The sequence below is a fragment of the Xenopus laevis genome, chromosome 9_10S (genome assembly GCF_017654675.1).
Source record: "Xenopus laevis strain J_2021 chromosome 9_10S, Xenopus_laevis_v10.1, whole genome shotgun sequence".
Lineage (NCBI taxonomy): Eukaryota > Metazoa > Chordata > Amphibia > Anura > Pipidae > Xenopus > Xenopus laevis.
The window spans coordinates 72,152,797-72,176,645 of record NC_054388.1 but is presented as its reverse complement, the minus strand read 5'-3'; the positions used below and the strand labels follow the sequence as shown (position 1 = coordinate 72,176,645).

The window sequence follows — 23,849 nt, the reverse complement described above, 5'->3', positions numbered from 1 at the left end:
CAGCTGGGAAATTGACAAAATGTCTAGCCCCATGTCAGATTTCAAAATTGAATATAAAAAAATCTGTTTGCTCTTTTGAGAAATGGATTTCAGTGCAGAAGTCTGCTGAAGTAGCACTATTAACTAATGCGTTTTGAAAAAAACATGTTTTCTGATGACAGGATCCCTTTAAAGCTATACTGCTTTATTAAACCGTGGCTCGAGAGCCAGCAGATAAATAATTCTCTCTGTAAATGAATGCATAAATAAAAATATTTATGCAAAATAATTCTCTATCCAATCTGAGTAAATCTGGCTCCGGGTTCTTTGTTCTGCAACCAGAGCTGGAAGATTTAAACACAGGTTTCCTATGTCCTCCCCTTGTCTGATTACAGTACTATAGCAAAGCCAAAATGACACAATCTCCATATATAAGCTACCAGCAAGATCTCGGACATTGGTGAATACTCTTGCATATGTAACTTTTTGGTGAGCTTCTTTACCACAAGGGGCAGGTCTAAAGAGGGTTTAAATCTTCTTTCATTTGCTCACTCACCCGATCTAAAGCGTTCATCCCTTGAGCTGGTGGAACGGGACCTCTGCTGCTTGTTTGCCGTTATTAAAATTTGTGAGGAGCCTGCAAGTTTGTTCTCTGCTTGAAGTGAAGGATCTACCCCTATATGGACATTTCAGTGAGTTCATTCAAAGGATTACAAGCAGAAAGAAAAGCTAACAGCCTAATCTGCCCCCAGGAGAGCAATTTACAAAATGAAAGAATTGTATACAGATATGCCTTTAATAAACCAGGCACAAATACCGTTCATTTCCTGGTATAACTAAGCCAGTACTGCTTTGGCATTGTAAGTGAACAGCTAAATCATGTGTAGGGATATTTCCCATGCATTTGCAACAATATATAAAAGCAAAACAAATAATCCATTTTATTTATATTCCAAAAGTGTGCAGTCTGCAATCTGATGTTGTAAGAGGGACAGACAAAATGAGCAGAGTCCAGTACAAGGAGTCAGAGGTACAAACCTATTTGTTTATCTGAGGCAGGAGAAAAACATGGTTGCACATAAGTTTCTGCTTGAATTTATTGTGAGCAGGGAAATAGGGCTCAGTAAGCAGAACTGACAGAACTCTATGGACAATTAACTACGTAAAGAAAACATCTCTGAGTATCGAGCCAGGTTGTCTAATTGATAGCAGTGGGCGAGCAGAAGGCTCTGAACTCCAAGCTAATGAGCAACATTAAAAAAGGAGAGGGCAGACAAGGTAGCTTTTCTGCAAATTAAACTACACTTGTGCCTGCACAATCAAACAGAAATGTCTTTGCACCGTGCATAAAAAGTAACTTAATCAACTTTCTAATAAACAATTTAAAAATGTCAGTGGTTTTAAAGTTATTTGTAAAGGAGAGTTCTATTGAAAGAAGCGTCTGTCTGTCTTACATTTTCTGTCTATGAATCCTGAAACAAGTAGCCCAAGCCAACTGATTAACAAATCTGAAGAAATGTTTCTTGCTACATTGTTTTAGGAGTCAGACCCAGTGAACTGAAATACTGCTTTCACCTGCCATAACATATCTAAATTACTTTATAAATGTTTGATTAGACTGCATTTGAAAATTGCTTAAAATAATTTGTTTCCATTATTTAGAAAAAAGCCTTTGAGTGGAGCCCAAACAAGAGAATAATCTTTACTAAGGACAGAATATGGCTGCTTATATTACATGCTCCAAGAACATACAGGTATGGGGATCTATTATCCAGAATGCACGGGATCTGTGGCTTTTCTGTAATTTGGATCGCCATACTCAAGCCTGTTAAAGAACATCTGAAACCCAGTGGGATTGTTTTGCCACCAATATGGATTCATGCAGCTTAGTTAACATCAAGTACAATGTACTGTTTTATTATTACAGAGAAAAAGAAATCATTAAAAAATTACTTGCATAAAAGGACTTTATGGGAAATGTCCTTCCCATAATCTGTTGCTTCTGGATAATAGATATCCTGTATCCCATAAACCATTTGCCCAACAACAAATACATCTAGACACCTGTAAATAAGACACTTAAAGGGATACTGTCATGGCAAAAAAAATTTTTTTCCAAAATGAATCAGTTAGCGGTAATAGTGCTGCTCCATCAGAATTCTGCACTGAAATCCATTTCTCAAAAGAGCAAACAGATTTTTTATATTCAATTTTGAAATCTGACATGGGGCTAGACATATTGTCAATTTCCCAGCTGCCCCAAATCATGTGACTTGTGCTCTCATAAACTTCAATCACTCTTTACTGCTGTACTGCAAGTTGGAGTGATATCACTCCTCCCTTTTTCCCCCCAGCAGCCAAACAAAAGAACAATGGGAAGGTAACCAGATAGCAGCTCCCTAACACAAGATAACAGCTGCCTGGTAGATCTAAGAACAGCACTCAATAGTAAAAACCCATGTCTCACTGAGACACATTCAGTTACATTGAGAAGGAAAAACAGCAGCCTGCCAGAAAGCATTTCTCTCCTAAAGTGCAGGCACAAGTCACATGACTGGGGGCAGCAGGGAAATTGACAAAATGTCTAGCCCCATGTCAGATTTCAAAATTGAATATAAAAGATCTGTTTGTTCTTTTGAGAAATGGATTTCAGTGCAGAATTCTGCTGGAGTAGCACTACTAACTGATGCGTTTTGAAAAAAACATGTTTTCCATATCACATTTTGTGGCATATCACATTTTAAAGAAGATCTTGAAAGCCGGTTATACCATTTTGTAGAATTGTATGTGCAACGTGTTGCTTTTTATGTTTGGTATTCGCTTCCCAGCTTACCTGAGTAAAGAAACAATGTAGCAGAAAACTGCTCTTCCCCAGACTTTCCTTCCCACAATGTCATGCACGCTTCGGTTATTCTTTTTCACAGGTCTGTTCAACATGACATACAAGGCATTGTGGGAATTGGAGTCTTGGCTGGACAGGCACTGACTACCAGTTTTGTGTCACAAGTACTCAGGTAAAGAAGATAAGGGAATAATAACAAAGACAAAGAGAAACTGGTTTCTATTATATTATCCTTTATTTATATACTGCCTACATACAGAAGCTCTTTGCAAGGTTTATACATCATTCACAATAATCTCAGCAGGGCCAGATTTGTGGTGAGGCCTCATAGGCCCAGGCCTAGGGCAGCAAAAAATTAGGGACATCATGCCGCCCATCCGCATTATGAGGACCTGTGCGTCCCCATTCAATAGCGCCGTTTGCTCATGGCGCGCGGGGGGAGTGTGGGCGGGCACTAGGCCTAGGGGCGCCTGCCCGAGAAATCCGGGCTTGAATCTTAGACCAAGTAGAACATACAAACTAAATTCCCTATTACATTCCCAGCCATGCATATCTATTTAATATCTGTCCAAATTTGTACCTAAGCAGTAACCCATAGCAACCAAAGAATAATCATATTTTTTCAGACAGCTGCAAGACTACTAAAAGCAAAAATGTAACTGATTACTAGTAGTTACCACTCGGGTACAAATTTACTAGAAAACGGTTAGAAAATGGACATCACTTTACTCAATTTTAGCAGCGGCCAATGAACCTTCTTTTCATCCTTTGGGTGAACATTCCATTTAAAGGAGAAGGAAAGCTACGGAGGCACTTTATTGCCAACAGATTAACCACAATAGTGCAAGCTATAACACTATATTTATTCTGGAGAATGTTTTACCATACCTGAGTAAAAAGCTCTAGAAGCATTTTGTTTAGGATAGCAGCTGCAGTGTTAGCTTGGTGTGACATCAAGTCCTATATCTATATCTCTCCCTGCTCACTTATAGCTCAGGGCTCAGATTACAGCAGAGAAGGGGGCGAACTGAGCATGCTCACGCCCAGGGCAAGGGGGGTTTAAGATGAAGGCAGGAAGTCTGATACAGAAGCTCATGTGTACACAATAGAAGGAAAGAAATGCAGTGTTTCTTTTGACAAAGGACTCAGGGTTTACTGGTATATTTAGGTGGACCTTTCTGATAATGCTTACTTAGTTTTACCCTTTCCTTCTCCTTTAAACATTATTATTCCAATAACAATCAGAAGTACTAGATCAAAAACCAGGTATCATAGTACCTTCAGACTGAAAGGAAGAGCTCCTCAAAGGGTGCCTGCCATTGGAAAGCACATCTGAGTTACTCATATCCTTCAAATATTGATGGCTATTGTCAAGTAGCAGGGAAAAATATACACAATAACAACATACATTGGGCACACTTGATTTCATGCACTTCTACCCAAAGCATGCCCCATGTGAGTAGATTTTTAACCGATTCAAGCCAATATACCGCTTCATTCTTTTTGAGAACAGGAAGACTCCCCTTGAGTCGACAATGTAACAAGCGCTTTCTCAAAGGAGTAAGTATACATCCATCCCAATCAACAGTGGAGTTGTCCCACTTTCTTCAGTTGTATTTGGATTGTTATCACTGCCATAGGAAGCCAAACTCCAGTTTGTACATTTCTTATCACTTGCCCACAGCATACTTTAAGGTATGCTTTTACGCCACCACAGATACTAAATCCTTTTTGACAAACCAGCATTGCAGAAGTAATTTCTTATTCCAAGTGAAAAACCAATTTTACAAATATGAACAAAAGGTGAATTTTAAATAACAAGAAGTCAAGTACATTTCCCCTACCCCACACATGCTTTACAAGGATGTATAAGGCTTATGCACCCCTTCTATAACACATTTCTGAAGCACACACTATTAGAAACAAGCAAAAATGAATCAGTGCATTAATCAACGCATAGAAAACATATACTTACAGCCATTGACTATACCTTGAATGAGAGGAATGTAGCGAGCCAGTAGTTTAGCTCTCTTCTTCTCATAGCCTTTCTGAGTGATGTCACCTAAAACAAACAACATCAAGGAGCACTGTAAGTCTCATTTGTAAAATATTGTTGCACGAACATCAAGTCACTACGCTACTAGAACTATACAAATATGTCTGATTAAGCAGCTTCACTAAGGAAAAACTTGAGAACAAATTATCGCTTGATAAAGGGACAAGGAGTGCCTGAAACATAGCTGTAATGCCCAGAAAATGATGCAACGAGGCATTTTAACTTAAAGAAATGAAGTAGTTCTGTTCCAATTTGAATGTTGTATATACCAGTGAAAGTGGCTACTGGGGAAATCTGCACTATGTTGGAAGTTTGAAACCTGTTGTGCTGACTACTTGCTGTTGAAATTGAAGAATGCAAAGGAAAGTGTTTCCCCTATGCATAAAGTTACCTTAAAGTGGGTATAAAACTAAAAATAATAATTTTGCTTACAAGTGTTAAGTCCCTTCATGGACAGAAAGCTTTAAAAAGCAAAAGAAAAAAAAACAATCTTCAGCTGAAGCAATATTTGCATGTAAACACTGGATTCTAAAGATGGCCATACACAGAGAAATCTGCTCGTTTGTCGATATCGCCAAACGTTCTCTCCCCGATATGCCCACTTTGAGGTGGGTGATATCGGGCCCTAGGGCCCAACGATTGGATAATAATGAAAGGTATACAGGGGGTCGGAGTGTGGGACTGCATCAACGAACATATGTGGTCCACTTTCCAACGGGATTTTTACCCCTGCCCTATCGACATCTGGCCAACTCTCAGAAAGATATGGATCGGGGAAGCCCATCGGAGGGCCCTATACAAAGGCGAATAAGCTGCCGACTTGGTCTGTCTGCAGCTTTTATCGGCAGAAGACATAAACTGTACCAATTTCTGGTAAGCAATGTTTGCACTTTGTAATACAAACTGCAAAACACAAAGAACAGAATAAAATAACAACACTGAGATCACAGGTTTCCTTTTAAGTTGAGCTAGCTTGTTATAGAAGTTAGAGGCTCAAGAGCAATGCAAAGGTAATGAAGTATCTAATGTGTTATCACTTATTGTAAGAATAACATACATGTAACTTCCTGATATAGCGTAGGCTCAGCCAGTATAGGACTAGGATGCCAGGAGCCCACCAGAAAACCTTAGACTGTGTGCTCACTTTCCAAACTATTATTCCTCCTTTCCTTACTCAACCTCTTCATTATTCTAGTCTTTATTATCTTCTTACTAGATTATTCCATTATTATGCATTTTTTCCCTATAAAGAAATAGGGAATGACCATGAAAAAGGCTAAATGGTTAGAAGCAAGACACCTGGGCCCACTGGGAGTTTTCCTGGGATACCCATGGGCCAGTCCAACACTGGGCTTAGTTTACATGGAGCCCTACAGCAGCTGCTGAACTCTACAGTAGCATCACTAATGGGGTAGTAAAAATTGCGCTTGTAAGTAATCTGAAAGATTTCAGTCAGGTAGGACGTCATTTTTATATTACAGAGACTAACCTGTCGCCATTTATAATCATTTTAATACCAACATTTACTGAAAGGTGGTGTATTTTAACCCTTTGCCTTGCAAGTATGTATCTCTTATGTGCTGCCAAGTAAAGGCTATAGCATCCAAGAACATGGCACTTTTGTTTGGCAGAGTTTTTTGTCTGCACCAATGACTTTTGCTGTTGGTGCAGAGATTCAGAGGTAATGCAACCCCCTGAAGAACAAGCCAATGGAACTGCCATGCCAGTCCTGCAGATGGTCATTGTAGGGTTAATCCCCAAACAGACATGTGACATTCATATTTACTGTTTGAGCATTGAATAGAGCCCTTTCTGCAGCCCCATGCAATTCCTACTGCACAAGACTGGTGGCAGTTGCCTTCCTGCAACACAAATGGTACAGCACACATTTGTACACTCACATATACACACAACTTTTAGACGTGTACACTATGCACACACACACCTTGTTTTTATTTTCTCATTTTGTCTTTTATTTTCCCCCTAAAACAGTTCATTTTGCAGCATCATTTTTTTATTTCATTGTTCTGTATTTTTTTTATTGCATGCTAATTCCTGAAATGTTTGTTACCGTTTTTTTATAGCAGTATGTCTATGTGTTTTAGATTTTTTTGCAATATGTTTTCGTAAAGACATATTTAACTATGTTGGATTCAGCAGAATGCACACTTTTAAAAAATATATGTCTTGTGGGTCTTTAGGGGGTCTTTGTACTGTCAGGGGGTCACATGACACACAATAAGCAGGCAATGTGCATTGTTTACAGAAGCTAAATTGCCAGCTGAGGCATTCAAATGCATAATTTTCATTATAGCGCTCCTACATGCCACATACTTTTGTTAAATGTATGTACATTGGGAATCAAACTCTTGATGGCTAGTATAACACATACAATACATACAGGATTCTTATACTGCAGCTGCTGCAAATGAAAGGAGATGAATAAGCACCCTATGCAAATTAGCATATAATGAGGGAACTCCAAGAAAGTGGGAATGCCCTCTTATAGAACAGCAGGCATATACTTCACCCTTCATTTCTTGTATAGAAGCAAGATTGCTTTATAGATAAGACCAACCAACTGAATTAATGAGCAACTCTTAAAATAAAACAAAGGATGTCTTTTTAATATGTATTGTTCCTTTCTTTTGTCTTCCAATCCATTTCTATGGAAAACTGTGCACATTATAATGGCAATCAATGGGAGTTCCACGTTGACACTATGCTCTATTGGAAAATTAAATGGTAGCAAAGCAGAACTAAACAGAGGGAAGACTAAAATACACAACAGTCCCCTTGGGGGGTTTAATTTAATGCACTGAACTCTGTATTGCCTGGAAGCTTATCTCAAGAGACCCTGCACAAGGCAGAGCCGACAACAAAAAAGCAGCAAAAATAAGCTTTGTAATAGGATTCTGAGACTGCCTTTAAATGGCAGATATATAGCTGCCAGCCTGCCACATACTGTGGGCATTTCACTGTGGATAAACAGTGAGCAATTGCCAGTGCCTTGTTATGGCAGCCCCAGCTGGAGAAACCCTGCCCCTGCCAAAGTAATCACCAGCGCTGTCCAGAAGCCTGTGGATAAAAACCGTGTAGGTTTCAGCAATACATTTCCGGCATTATCTTTGTTGAATCCTTTATACGGGGAAACAATACATACTGGGTGCCTTCCACAAATACAAATGGTCAGTTAGGTCATTAGAGACATTTAGCAAATGTCTATGCTCCATAAAGTGTATTTTTAGGAGTTGTAAATTAGTTCAGATCTAGTTTTGAGATGTGATTAACATAACAAAGAAATGAATTACTTTCATTTCAGATTAGCATGTTGCTCTAGCCAAATCAACACATATATAGTGAAACTGGAACATTACCCTTTCCCCAATTTAGAACAGGTCAAATTCATTGTATCACTGAATATCCCTGGGATTATTGAAGGGTGTTGCTTGAGGACAATATTTCTAACAGCAACAAACAGGTTTAGGGGTTACTGATCTTTTCTTGGATTTCAGCACCGCCAAGAAAGCTAATATCTTGCAATATGAGTATACAAAATAACAGCAACATTATCCAGAATATTAACAAGTGCTACTCTTTTATTTTACTATTTATTTCTAAATCTATTTAAATTTATCACATGGGATGTTTCTTGAAGGAGCAATATATCCCTTGTGCTGAACATACTTTTTGCCTATTGTTTTAACCACAAAAATCTATGGTGTTTGTTATTTATTGAGCTTAACGGGGTAAATAGGGAAACTGAAGCCTCTCCACATTTTATTGTTTCGAGGTAGATAATAGTACAAAGACAAGATAATTCATGTCTATCGGTAAGACAAAATAGGTCATACAAAGTGTAAATGAATTGTTTATACAGAGCTCATTATTAGGGATTGGCAAATTTTTATTTTTTTTTTGACACCCATTGATTTGTATGGCGTTGTGCATCAAAAAAAAAGACGCGCGACAAAAGAATTTGACGCTCGTCACAATTTTGAGATCCTACTAACCTGAATAGAAATCATTGCAGACCATCCCTATCCCTAGATTATTACCTGTACAGAGGAAACGTGAACTCATAATGCAGACAGCATTCTTACCATCCTATGAACCACACAATACGCCATTTAAACAAAGTATCCAGATATGTTGACATATTATCTATCTATCTATCTATCTATCTATCTATCTATCTATCTATCTATCTATCTATCTATCTATCTATCTATATATTATGCCACTCGCCCCATAAACAGCATGGGATGTAGATTAAATGACCTGCAATTCATTTCTTTGTGAGACAACAACATTTAACTGAATCTAATTTCCTTCAGCCTAGCCAGCTACACTGTTATATGCTGTTGTATGTTGTAAGCAAATAATGGACTGAACACTGATGAGGGGCTTCAACCCAATCTGTTGGGAAACTTCTTTTTCTGCATCCCCCTTACCCTCTGCTGCAGACACAAACAGCCTAAAGGTGGCCATACACGGAGACTCGTTTGGCGATGGTGCCAAACGAGCAGATCTCTCCCCAATATGCCCACCTTGAGGTGGGCAATATCGGGCAGATCTGAACGTGGGTAGGGATGGGCGAATTTTTTCGCCTTGTTTCGCCGCGGAATTGACGCCCATAGAGTTGTATGGCGTCGTGCGACAAAATAAAGATGTCCGTCCAAAAAAATTGGCGCGAAAAAATTTTTTGGACGCCCATGGGGCGTCAGCGTCATTTTTTTTTGGACGAAACATGGGTCAAATTCGCCCATCCCTAATCGTGGGCCCTAGGGCCCAAGATGGGATCCTAATGATTGGTAAAAGGCGATCGGATCGCGGGACCGCATCAATGAACAGATGCAGCCGCGATCCGACAGGATTTTTAGTCCAGTCCGGTTGACATCTGGCCGACTTTTGGACAGATATCGATTGGGGAAGCCCGTCGGAGGGCCCCATACACGGGCCAATAAGCTGCCGACTCTGTCTGTCGGCAGCTTGTATCGGCCCGTGTATGGCCACCTTAAGGGTGAGGACACACAGAGCTACTAGTAGCAGATAATTTTTGTGGCTACAAAATGCCCTGCCATAGACAATACTGAGAATTGCCTCTGCTCAAACACATGTATCATCTTAGCAAAGCCAGTTATCACGTTTGTCTATTTTGTAGCTATGACAAGTAGCAGCCACTAGTAGCCCTGTGTGTATTCACCCTAAAGGCCACCATTCGCAGTACCCCACTAACAGCTGAACAGACACCACTGCACTTATATATAACACTATACATAGAAGCAACTGGATAAGTGTAAATACTTTTTTGCATATTCCTATACCCAGTTGTATAAAGCCTTGGCTGCAGATGAGTAAGCGTCAAGCAAGTGCATACCTATGAAAAAGCATGGCCATGCCGGCCCAATCCTCACAGCAACCAGGAAAAAGCTTCCAGCACCAGGATGATCAGCATCAGCAGATTTGTGAGATCGGAGCCCTGTCCTCAGTGCACTACAATCACATCCCTTTGTTCCTTTCTGAATAGAAGCAGGGGAGATGCTCTCTCCACCCCACAGAGCGAGATTAACCCATTACTCGCTCTATGCTGGTTCTTCTCCACCCATTTATTAACTAACCCCCAAGCACAGAGGAGCTGTAGTGGCTCAGCTGATCCTCATGGTAGACAGCAGACTTTCCTAAAGCAGAGGTCTGAAGCCGTACATGACAAATTCCTTTGTAATTATAAAGAAATTTTATCAGACAAATCTGATCACTTCTAAAGCATTTAACCACATCACAATCTGTATGTTCTAATGACACATCCGGTATTAATTGTGGAACAGTGACCTATCGCATGGGGGGGGGGGTGACAGTCCACCTTCAAAGATTCTTGTTTAAGGGATGTCCGGAGGCTCTGCTGAATAGCACTCCCTGGATTCTCAGACAGCAAAGTCACAAGAAGTCATTTTCCATTAGACTCGGATTCCTTCCCCCTCCAGCACAATGCCTACAACCAGATCCATCTTTCCAGTCCTAGCCTTCCTATTCATGGGCATGAGTGGGTGTTCCCACAACACAAAGCAGTGGTCCTATTAATGGAGAGAAAGAGCACAATTAACCCATTTGACCATCCTATGATACTAAACCATAGCTCTAAGTATCATGGGGATTAGGGATGTAGCGAACTGCCGAGTATGTGTTCGCGAACGCCGTTCGCGAACACCGGCAAAAAATGCGAACAGTTCGCGAACAGTTCGCGAACAGTTCGCGAACTTCGAACATCCGAAAATCGTTCGATTCGAACGATCGAAGGATTTTAATCGTTCGATCGAACGATTTTCGTTCGAATCGAACGATCGAAGCCATTCGATCGAATGATTTCATTCAATCCAATGGCTTTGATCGTTCGATTCGAACGAAAATCGTTCGATTTTAGCGATCGAATGGTCGAACGATTTTGACGCGAACGCCTATTGGCGAACGTCGTGCGACGTTCGCGAACTTGCGGCGGACGCGAACAGTCGAAGTTCGTGCGAACTAGTTCGCCGGCGAACAGTTCGCTACATCCCTAATGGGGATGATACATGCCCAGGACAGTACTGGAATGACAGAAAAAGCCTAACTTACACATTATTATTGTAGCAACCACTACCAAACTGACTTTTGGACAGGAGTTTACGTTTATTCAAATAACATTTCTGTTTACAATATTATTAATGCATTCATCTTATGTACACAGAATGTGTAACAACTACCTTGTACTAGAAGATGTCCCTGCCTAATGGAGTCTATGGGGCAGGACTTAGCCTACATATGATAGTCAATTACTCTCTATCTTAGGCCCTTCTATCACAGTGACTCCCTGCCTGCCCAGAGAACTGACAGTTACAATGAGAGTAACAGATGTTATTATGGCTCTCAAACCCAGGAAGATGATCAATAACCTAACCAAAGCCCATGAAGCTCATTAAGAAACTCATTTAAAATGAAATTAGAAAACAGTATATGAAGGTTGCTCTCCCAAACTTAAACACATACTTTATATGTTTACTTACAGGTCACATGTTCCTCTGGTGCACGCCATTTAAAATACTCCTCTGTAAGATACTGTCGTACATAGTTGGGTTTTCTGATTTTTTCAAGGCTGTCATATTATAGGAAATACATCCAATAATGGGATTGTGTTAAGGGGTTTACAAACCATTTATTATGCATTTTTGGTTTGATCCTCCAAGAAGCTAAAACAGCAGGCCTTTATCCTCTTGTGCTAATTTGGGATTTACTCACTTATGCAAATTAAATTCATGTATGGCTTCACTGTGCTCAGCAGACATGTGACATTTATATGTTTGCTTCACTTCAGTGTGGTTGTACAAGAGCTTATAGACCTAAATTGGAGAAAATACCAAATTAGAACAGAACTGAGATGGTTATATAATTTCATATATGAAGGCATGTGCTCTTAGAGCTCTGCGTTTAGTTTGCATGAACATATTACACTGCACTTATTTACTTTAAAAAGAAACTTTAAATGTATGGCTGTGCAACTTGGATTTATATATTCTGTGTTTAGGGTTTAATCTGATATGCCAGAATAAATCAAAGCATTTCTATCCACTGCTCGTACTAATCAAAATCCACATTATGCACAAGTGTCTGGCACGCAGTTTACACAGGCAGAATATATTCTAATCAATACAAATTGACATTGTGCACAAACATTTAATGAATGAACATAGAGAAAGCAGAAACTGAAAGGCTGAATGCTGGGGTCACCACACTGTATACACATGATCTGACTGTATTGTTCTGATTTAATGAAATGTAACTAAAGAAAACAATGTGAATCTCCAGTTGGGAAGGACTCCTCTGCTGCCAGAATAGTGCATGTGAAAAATCAATATGCTTGCTTTGCAAAATGAAATTAATGCAAATTACAGGACAAGGAAAGGTTATTTCACTGGGGTATGCCAAAATGTAAGGCACCCCCCAGTGCAATACATCTTTTCCATAACTGGTGCTCCTTTTCACCAACTGTTAATTATAGATAAAACCCTGATATGTGCAGCTGGAAGTTCAGCCCTTAAATTGAAAAATGTAATTTTGGCATTGCCCCTGTCAACCAGCTGGAGCACTTGCTCATTATGTGCATACTTGTGCTCAACATGCTGTACATTTTTGGAAAAAACAAAAAATCCCATAAATCTTTGTTTTCCCAACCAGAGTGATGACTCTATTAGTCCGCACCTTCAGCAGGGGAATCTATTTTTTCATAATAGATGTCATTTAGATGCATTTAATTTCAAGCATCTAATTATACTTGAGTTGTATATGTCACAACATCAAAGTTGAGCATGTCACAACATTAAAGAGAAAATTTTTGAAATTGTCAGGGAATCTATACACACAGCACTAGAGAATTTAACTCCATTCTTGTGACTTTTAATAAACTGGCCAAATACTGAAGAGCTATTCCAAAGGGTCTGTCATACCTCAGAGATGCTCTTTTAGAAATGTATTCTATTTGAATCCTGAAGTGTTTTGTTCAAGACACAAAGTTGCACTGATGTAGCCTCTTTTCACTACAGGTATGGGACCAGTTATCCAGAATGCTCAGAATGCTGGGGTTTTCCAGATAATGGATATTTCCATAATTTGGATATTCATAAGTCTACTAGAATGTGGGTGGACAAATTGGGCCCAAATTTGCTTGTTTAGTGAAGTCAAAATCCTCCTTCCATCAGAAATATTCCTAAGAACTTGAAGCCTGTTTATGCCATACAGTAAACATGTCCACCTGGATTTATGATGATTAGCTGTGAAGCAGTGGTTGGGAGGTGGAAAGGTCGTTATATATATTTAATACTAATCCTTACCACTATACTGACAAACAGTTAAGGCAATAATTATCATACGGATCAGAACAGAAATTAGAAGCTACATTCCCAATGGATACACCAAAGTGCTATTCTAGAAATGGTTTATCATTTCTATAAGGAAAATACTGCTGGAAATAGCCTGATGTTTTTGAAATGTCAGTGGTTTCTACAACACAATAAATATTCTCCCTAACACTCAAGTACAAAAGAAGTTTATATGCTTGTTTTTGAACAAATCATTCCATTGCTAGCTCCTGATTGCTAATGACAAGAATCATTTCCATCCCATATAGCTTAAACCCTTAGAACATGCACATATATGTTTTTTCCTACAAAAGTTTAAATTATAACCATGGGCTGATAAACCCTGGCAAAATACTTGTAACTGGGATTGGAATGCCCCGAAAGCCAACTGCAGCTACCCAAGACAGACACAAAAAACTAGCATTCAGCCACCAGTTCAACTGAAGAAAGGGAGCTGTTAGTTGTAGTTCTGTAACATCTAGAGCGCTGAAGACTGCCTCTCTACTAATTATGAAACAATAAGTTACATGCCAGTTGGACCTTTACTTTCTATAGTTGAAACAGTACAATTCTGAAATAGATGTGCCAGCTAGGAGAAAAAGAAAAGAGAGAGTGTGAGTGTGTGTGAAAAAAATTGCTCCTCACTCCTGTGAAATGCCAAATTCAACAAACTCATGCTTCTTCCAGAAGTTATATTTGCTAAGTTGTCATTAAAAAAATAAATCCACTCCTTGGTTAAGTCCAAAAATGCTGATAGGGGAAAAATCTACCTACTGGTAAAGATTTGTCTTTAAAGATACTCCAGGAAGATGAGACCGATACTAGTGGCACACCACAGTTTCGGGCCGGCATGGCATCATCCTGTCTGCATGCACATGGAGAATGTTTTTGGTGCAGAAATTGCTTCATAATCCACCCACGGGAGCGATTTTGGGCCAATGCCACTGGCAGACAGGAGAATATTGACTTTTTCTCGTCTGGCATATCTACGTGATGTGTGCCACTATCATTATGGCAGTAAAAAGATTACCGGCTTTAGGCTGAGATTTCCTTTTCCTCTTCTAGACTTGGAACTATTCAAAATAGTTTTGGCACAATGGCCAGATTACTGTAACTCTTCTATTTTTCATGGTATTCCTGAGTATTTTCTTTATAACCTTTTTATTAGAAAAGAGGGCCCACACTAAATTTTGAACCTTAAAGGAAAGCTTGAACCTAATGCTACAACTATGAAAATTTCTGCTTGTGCAATACGCTATGAATTTATACTTCTCTGTCTTACTGGAATCTGGAATTTTATCTCCATGTTGTTTCAAAGTTTTCTATGAATCCACTTGTAAATCGTAATTTTGTGTCAAAACTTTCCTACTGGGCTTTTTTCAAATATTTAACTGTTTTTTTAGTTGATTTCAGGGACGGTGATCCAAACTGCAGAAAGACCTGTTACCTGGGTTCCAAACATATCAGCTTTTTGATCCTATACCTATATATATACTTCTCAAAATAAAATAAATATTTCATTCAGTAGCTAATCCAGGATACAGATTTTTAATTGTATTTGACACAGTTGTGGGGGTCTGGATATTTTTATAAACAACCAAAAGATTGAATTCGTCCCTAAATAGGCACTGACCTCTGGGATCAGACAGGGCTTAAAGTGGTCAGAAAGTCTCCATATGGTGTCTGGTAATAACCTCTAAAAACATGGCTGCTTAGAAACAGAGATAGAAGTTAATCTGACAGAAATCAATATTTCTTAGTAAGTAATGAAGCCTGCAAGGGAGCCATAACAATGACTTCAATTGTCCCCATACACTGAAACATGTCAGTGCCACACTAGTCTAACAGTATTGCACAATGCTTTTGTTGAAGCAGCAGTAACATGAACATTCACGTCACTTTTGTTAAAAAGAGAAAAGGGATTAGTCCTGTATATGTGTTTTGGGTATTCATAAGGGCAACTCTTTGCTTATTTATTGCTTCAGCAGCAGGGCTTGGTTAAGTGGGTGTGAAGGTAAAGCTGGCCATACACAGGTCAATAAAAGCTGCCGATAGACAAAGTCCGCAGCTTATTGGCCCGTGTGTGGAGCCCTCTGATGGGCTTCCCCGATCGATATTTGGGCGAAAGTCGGGTAGATGTCGATCAGGCAGTGTTAGAAATCCCGCATAATTGCGCCTGCATCTGGTCGTTGTTGCGGTCCAGCGATCCGACCGCCGGTAGTGCATACATAATGATCCGATCGTTAGGCCCTATCGCCCATGATTGGATCAGCTTGATATCACCCACCTAAATGTGGGCATATCGGGGAGATATCCGCTCGTTTGCCGAAATCTCCAAACGAGCAGATCTGATCGTTTATGGCCACCTTTAGGAGGAAACAGCATGGAATCACTGTTGGATCAACCTTTATCTAAAACAGACCTTACTGGTCTGCTATACAACCCTTTCATTCACCTTTTTGCGAGGGTTAAATACATATTAAATGGGTGATTAACCTTTAAGTTAACTCCAAGTAGGTTTCTCACCTTGCTTGCATATTTTGCCTTTCAGTAAAATGCCATTGTTCTCCACACATACTGTAGTAAATACGTCATCAGATATTTATTTTAAAAAGAACAGGGGCATGGCAAATTGAAAGCAAACAAACAAGCAAAGACAAGGCAACGCTGCAACAGAGAAAAACTTGATTCTAAGCTGCTACAGGCAGATACTATACCTAGCAAAGATGTTTCATTGTACCAAGCATAAATAAAGAAGACAATTTTATAGTTTAGTTTCCCTTTGACGATAACCAACAACTGTAAGGCTGAGTAAAAGTGCAACAAGAGACACCTTGTTGTGTCTGTTACTATTCTTTACTATGTTCATGGTTGTAAGCTCAGTGTTAGTATAACGTAAAAGGCTTTGTGTGTCGTGGGACAAGGAAAAACTACTTATTTTAACTGAATGGGGTTGTTTACTGCCTGCTGCCACATACATCTCTGTTTATTTGAGTATATATTTACATCCATTCGCATTCCAAATAGCTGGACACTTAATGAGCAACTAAGTATAATTGCAAAGTCAATCACCAGAAAAGAGTTGGACTGAGCCACTCTAGTAAAGGAGAAATTGTGGTGGGCTCTGCCAGCTTGATTTGGAGTTAAAGTCCTCAGATTACCCATCCTCTGGTGTTCCCTCATGCAGTCAAAAGACTAATGCAGTATCTTACTGACAATACGCCACGAAATGTATCAACTTGCTAGCTGTCTCCACCTATAGCTCAGGCCACCTACTGCATGTTTTCAAACACGGAGGCTGAAGTGAAGACAAAGCAGAGGCACAGTCCTCTAATGTAGTTATCCTGCACCTTATCAACACAGTATTGCTGCCTGCTGGCAGAGCCAGGCCAAGCCAACCAGACTCTCTAGGCAGGAAAGCTCACCAATGCTCACCAATGTTTGGGGCCCTAAACTCCGGTCTGCCCAAACTCTGTCCTTTTAACAGAAATCCACACTACTCTGTTGACAATCTGGGCCCCCTGATCTGACAAAAACCCCTGTGGGAACCCTGGAATTACTGCCACATTCAGAATGAGGCCAGAATGGTGCTTGGCATAAGTATACAAAAGTGCAAATACAAGTACAAAAGCTTGGACAAAAATACCTTAATGAATGGGGCAATAAGCTCAACTCTTGCAGTCGTTTTCTTATTATTGCACTTGTGGCTGCATTTTGGAAATTAATCTTTATGTGTAGATAATTTCATTATTTTTTAAGCATTTGTTTAAACTTGATGCTATGAATATACATGGTGCACTTGTGTTTTAAAGTAGGAACGCACCGAATCCACTATTTTGGATTCGGCCTTCACGAAAGATTCAGGCGAATACAGAACCGAATCCTAATTTGCATATGCAAATAAGGGGTGGGAAGGGGAAAACATTTTTTACTTCCTTGTTTTGTGACAGAAAGTCACACGCTTTTCCTCCCCGCCCCTAATTTGCATATGCAAATTAGGATTCCGATTCAGTTCAGCCAGCCAGAAGGATTCCGCCGAATCTGAATTCTGCTGAAAAAGGCTGAACTGAATACCGAACTGAATCCTGGATTCAGTGCACCCCTATTTTAAAGCTACCGTTCTTATAAGGTAAACATATGACAGGGTGCAAGTGTGCTGCTGTTTAAGATTGTTGTCACACACACTATAGTGTGATATATAGTGTGATATTTCCATATCCGCAAGTGGGAAAGGAGACGCAAGGGGTACAAGTGGGCTTTGACAGATAGAGAAAGGAATCTGAAGTGCAGAGGGAGGTCACAACGGCTGCTCTCACAAAGAAACATTTTAACATCTGGCTTCCTTCCCTCTCTCTCACTTCCTGTTACAACAATGAGCGGCAGGGACAAACATCCAGCACATTCCCACATGGAAAAGGCAAAGTGAAAAAGCTTTCACCATCCCACAAGTAGATTAACCATTTCAGTCACAGAGCAGACAATATCCCAGAGTCAGACCGACTTCACCACAGCAAGAGGTAATTTCAATGCATGTATCTGGGCTGCCTAAATTCTAGCTTAGCATGCCATGCTCTCTTCGTAAATAAGTAAGGGGAAGTTCACCTTCAAATTTAACTTTTAGTGATATTTTGAGACAATATGCCATTGGTCCTAATGTTTCTAAAGTTTTTGTTCAGAATTTCTGGGGTTCAGAATTTCAGTGGTTATCTGGTTGCTAGGGTCCAACGTCACCTAGCAGCCAGCCACTGGTTTAAATGAGAGAATGAACTATAAATAGTAGAGGGCCTGAGTAGAAAGAGATCTAATAAAAGCAACAACAATACAGAGAGTAGCTTCAAACAGCAATAGTGTTTTAGACTCCCAAGGTCAGTTTCTAAGAACAGTATATCAGAAAACATAATAAAAGTTAACTTATATGTGGACAACCCCTTTCATACTTGAACATAATGCCCCAAACATGTTGGAAAAAATACATAAGCAGTTTCCTATGATCCCTTAGAACTGACTAAACAAAATACACAACACCACACTGTATAAAAGTGCCAGTGTTTGCATCATAAGAGAACCTGATAGGGGTTGGAAGGTATGCCTCCTAGCCTCAGGTGTGTAAACTAAAATCTACAGCTTATTAGCACTTGTGCAGGTATATGTCACCTTGTCTGCACACCTCCAGCACAATAGAACACCCCTACCACCCAAATAAATTATTCAACAAACCAACTTCTATCTTAATGCAAGCGTTAAACACACTTATAGATGAGAAGATTTAAGACAAATGATCTTTGTTTCTCCGGCAAGTTGGTACAGGTGCCAGTAAAGCAATTTGGGTGCTCGTTATGTATTATAAAATCTGCCTCAAATGAATTTAATGAGCATACTGGATGACAGGAAAGCAGCTTAATGTACTGTATAGCATGTCATGTGTTTCCAATTAATGAGAACAAAAATTGTAGCTTAGCAGTTAGGCAGGTTTTATATAGACTTAAAGGAAATAAAAAATCTAAATAGATGGGCTGTGCAAAATGAAAAAGGTTTCCAATATAGTTCATAAAAAAAGTAAAATTTAATGTATAAGAGCTGGAGTGTCTGGATGTGTAACATAATAGCCAGAACACTAGTTCCTGCTTTGCAACTCTCTTGGTTTCCACTGCAACCAATCAGTGACTTGAGGGGGGCACATGGGTCATAACCATTTGATTTTGAATCTGACCTGCATGCTTAGGATCAATTACAAACTCACTGAACAGTTATGTCCCATGTGGCCTCCCTTAAAGTCACTGACTTACTCAGAGTTAGAGAGATGAGAAGCAGGAAGTAGTGTTCTGGCTATTATGTTTGACATCCGGTCACTACAGCCTTTGTAGATTACATGTTTGGCTAACGATCTATATTAGACACATTTTTTATTTTGCACAGCCTATCTATTTGCTTTTTGTTTTTATTTTCACAATGAACTGTTCCTTTAAAAGGTGGAACTTGATGGACATGTGTCTTTTTTACAACCTAACTATGTTACTATGTATGAAAAAAAACCCACAATGTGTAGTGACAATGCCAATATTCACACTGTGGCAAACACATATGCACAATAGCAGGTCCTAGACACACACACATCTCTTCTTTTTTACTGAGCATATGTAAAATGTCATTTGAAATGTAATATCTATAACGTCTGGAACCAAACCAAATGTTCTGCTCATTGTGCACAATGCCATCCCCATCTACTGTAGCTTTTAGCATTATCAAAATATTCAGTCTGGACTGGTAGCATATGCCTCCAGGATCACTAACAGATGCTAAACTGTCCCAATGCAACAACCCATAGCAACCAGTAAGGCATCTGTTGAATTAAACTCTAATTGGAGATTGGTTGCCCGGGGTGTAACTGCACTTGTACACTGTAGCACCTATACAGGTTTAGCAGAGCACTTGTTTCCCAAACTGACAATAAAGGCTCCATAACCCCAGGGCTACCTAGTACATATGAGATGCAAACGTATCTGCCACCCCAACCTAACTTTTTAGTATCTAACTCGTACCTGGACCTTAGCAAAAACCTAATTTCCACGATCCATGTCTTAAGAAACAGCAAAGTAAAAGTGGTTATGTTGATACGGATTACTTCAAAACAAGATGAACACCTTTTATCATGGGATACACTAAGAGGAAATTCCCATTACTCTCCCAGTAAGACAGACACAGAATAGCCAAGTTTCCCTATTTCATGGGACTAGCACTAGACTGGGACACTCAGCTGATTTCTGCATGCCTAAACCACTAATAGCCATTGCATGGAGAAAGAGCAGTGCTACAGATGCTCACTCTCAGCACTGGCAAGATGTACCCTTTGCATTTTTGTGCAATACAGGTGCAGTTTATTGTAATAGGAAGCAATCCATGACAAACTCCCTGGATTTTGCAGCCGTAACCTTTCAAAGACAGAAAAAAACAGACACTGCACAAATCTTAAGGCCACCATCACTATATATGAAGCACTGTGCAGAACTACTGTATATGGAAATCCTATAACAGTTTCACATGAGCAGAGCAGCTGTCCTATAAATACACTTTAAATAAATACATTATAAATACGTTTTACATGCCCCTCCCAGGAATGAAAGCCTGAGAAGTATGAGATTCTTTGAAACAAAAATGAAGTATTTCTAAAGCATTGTACATTTTCTGAGTACTGACCCGTATCTGTATTTCCTTTGCCTAAGTATATTTTACAAATAAATGTTTGCCAACATGTCACCTATATATTCTCTTTTTGTTACATTTTAATACAGTGTAACTGAAAAAGTACAGAAAAACTAGGTGTGGAAATCCTTTTAGCTTCTGCTGCTTGGTGCATATAGGGTAGTAAAATCACATGTCTCGTAAAGTAAACTAATAGAACACTATAGGTCACACATGGTCACTCCAGGCAACTTGGTCATAGCCTTGACCTTACTAACAAAGGCACAACTGCAGATACTTGAATTATTTTAACTGCTGGCCCCATCTAAACTAATCACTCACTGTCTGGGCCACATATTTTTCTCTTTTGCCCTCACTATGATTCCTGACTATACCAAGGTGTGTGTCAGGTACCAATGTAAGATGGAGGAAACTGGTTATTGGCTGGTCTTCTCTATTCAAGAATGACAGCATTAGTTAGTTGGGCTATATGGCCAGGAACAGGGTGAAGACACACAAATTTACTTGTGAGGCAACTTCAAGCGACTTCGGAAAACAAACGACGTGAGTGCCATCCTGCTGGCAATTTTTCATTATAGCCGGTGGGAAGGTAGGGGAAGGCTGTTCGGGAAGATTGTTGCCCTAAAGAATAGTCGATTTGTCGCCGGGGTGACAAATCTCCCCAAATCTGCCTGTGTGTCCTTAGGGTGAAGACACACAAATTTACTAGTAGCAGCTACTTTTCATGGCTACAAAATAGTCAATCGTGATAACTGGCTTTGCAAAGACAATTCTCAGTATTGTCTACGGCAAGATATTTTTTGGGCATTTTGTAGCCACAACAAGTAGCTGCTACTAGTAGCTCTGTGTGTCAACATATACTGCTGGCCACTTTGTTCATCAATGGATGTTTTAGACAGAAACATCCAGCATCTCAATAGGAGGGCATTTTTGGCATTGATATCAAACTACTAGCATGTTGAAATTTGTAATGTAATGTAACAAGGGGTGTCCAAAGAGGGCAACCAGCCATCTGTATGATGCAATGTTACAAATGAATGTTTGTACCAAAAATTAAGCATGGCAGAGAACCTTCCCAGTGTCAGTGGAAAGCTCCTTATCCTATTAATGCAAAAGCAATTTAATTCCATTGCTTGTAGGTCTAGTAGTAAGTGACAGATTGACTAAAATACTAGTACAGCTTTACAAAATATGTTGGCACTAATACTACTCAGCACATATGTGAAACAGAAATCTCCCAACTGAAACAAACTGAGCCAAGAATCTGTGTTTTGTCACAACAAACCTGTAAAAAAATCATTATATTGCCTGTAATCAGCAGTTTCCTGGTTGCATTCAGACAAAAGAAGCAATGTTTTCCCTACTATTTTACTTAGAAGGAGATGGTTATGGTTAGAAGAGTACCAGGCATTAATTCCTAGCCATTAAGGTGTTTTTGGCTAAAGAACTTGAGCACTACAGTTATGCATTGCAGCCTCCAAGCCACTGCATCTTTATAGTAGTGCGAGTTACCTGTAGTGCGAGCCTAATGATGCACAGAGAGTGCAACCATTTGCAACAAGTGCCCTTATTGCTGTTTCACTTTACATCTCCAGCTGTTGGTGGATGCTTACATTATCAGCTCAAGCATCAATAGGGGGCCAAAACATTTTCAGAAAGCACCACAAAATGAGTTTTTTTTAGAGGCTTACTTGTGTATAGGGGATTGACTGGTAGCCAATGGTGAGAAAGCCACAGACAGAATACGGTGCAATAATTAGAGGGATACCTGAATAAAGAATTTCACTTTTTCTTCCTACTCACCTTCAGAGAGCTCCAACTCCAGTTCCGCCAAACATTCCCTGACCTCTGCAGGCAGTGACTCCAGTAGCGCACAACTTGCCCGCTCCGCCATGTCCAGCGCACTCCTGGGAACCCTATTAAGCACGTCATATACTCTAATGATACACCACCAGAGTATTACATGCCCTGAAACCTTGATTTCTCACCACAGTCCCTACAAGCTGAATGTTTGGTTTCTGGGCCCTTAAGTGCAGAGGTGGGACAAGCCTGTAATATAATATGCCTGCCCTTCATATATATATATATATATCCCTTCTCTCATCAATGGTACAGCTGTATAATGGTCCCAGTGCAAGCTTATAGTTTCTACCCAATTCTAAATACAATCACAGAAAGATCCGATAATTCTTGTATTTTCAGTTGGTCCCTAGAGCTTGTTGGGGTCCCAGTGCACCTGTCACTAAGGAACCAATGGTAGCTCTCCCCCCGGCTCTATCCTTGACAATCTGCAGGGACCTCGCCCTCTATCCAGAGCAAATATACAGCTGATTCCCCTCCGTAGGTTTAGCCCTTCTGGAATCAGCCTCTTCCCATCACATAACCGGTCCCATGCCCCTCCCTACGGCTCGCTTGAAGCATACACGCCTTTAGGTGGGCCTAGCTCCTAAGCACACACTTCGCTGTCACAGTCTCCCTTTTCCTCCTTTCCCGTCCCCACAGGACCGGTTCGCTGCGGGGACGCGCGTGGGAGCGGTCCTGGAGAGGGGGTGTGTCTCAGCGGGAGCGCGCTTACCAAACAGAATCTGCCTGGTAACAAAACTCTATGGGCGCTGCGTCGGATTCCAGTCTCCCTCCCGCTCGGAGGTGTGGCCAATGAAAGCACCGCCCCAAGCGCAAGCACGCACGCTTCTATCCTGGGAATTTGGGTATTCAAACTACACACCCTTCTCTCATTGGTGACAACGTATATTGACGTGTCCCCATTGGGTTAAAGCTGCCGCACCTTCGCACGTGGTTACAGTAATATGTGGAGCTGCACTTCAGTCTGTGCACAGTATTAGCAGTGCCGGGCTGCTATATACGAAGCTCTATTTGGAAACGA

General features: G+C 40.1%; 1 protein-coding gene across 8 annotated transcripts in view; it reads right to left on the bottom strand.

Annotated features, from left to right (window-relative positions):
* The window catches only part of LOC108702276 (disco-interacting protein 2 homolog A), a 49,433-nt gene extending 25,831 nt beyond the window's left edge, over positions 1-23,602 (bottom strand). For 2 of the 8 annotated variants that reach the window (XM_041579249.1, XM_041579255.1), the window contains exons 1-3: positions 22,769-23,596; positions 4,797-4,883; positions 536-655 (exon numbers count right to left, since the gene is read on the bottom strand). In XM_041579249.1, the coding sequence (XP_041435183.1) occupies positions 536-655; positions 4,797-4,883; positions 22,769-22,859 (298 nt within the window). In that variant the 5' untranslated portion in view covers positions 22,860-23,596. Of the gene's footprint in view, positions 1-535; positions 656-4,796; positions 4,884-22,768 lie in introns of all 8 variants that reach the window. The other 6 variants (XM_041579256.1, XM_041579253.1, XM_041579254.1 and 3 more) reach the window with 6 other exon arrangements.
* Between the last annotated feature and the right edge of the window lie 247 nt (positions 23,603-23,849).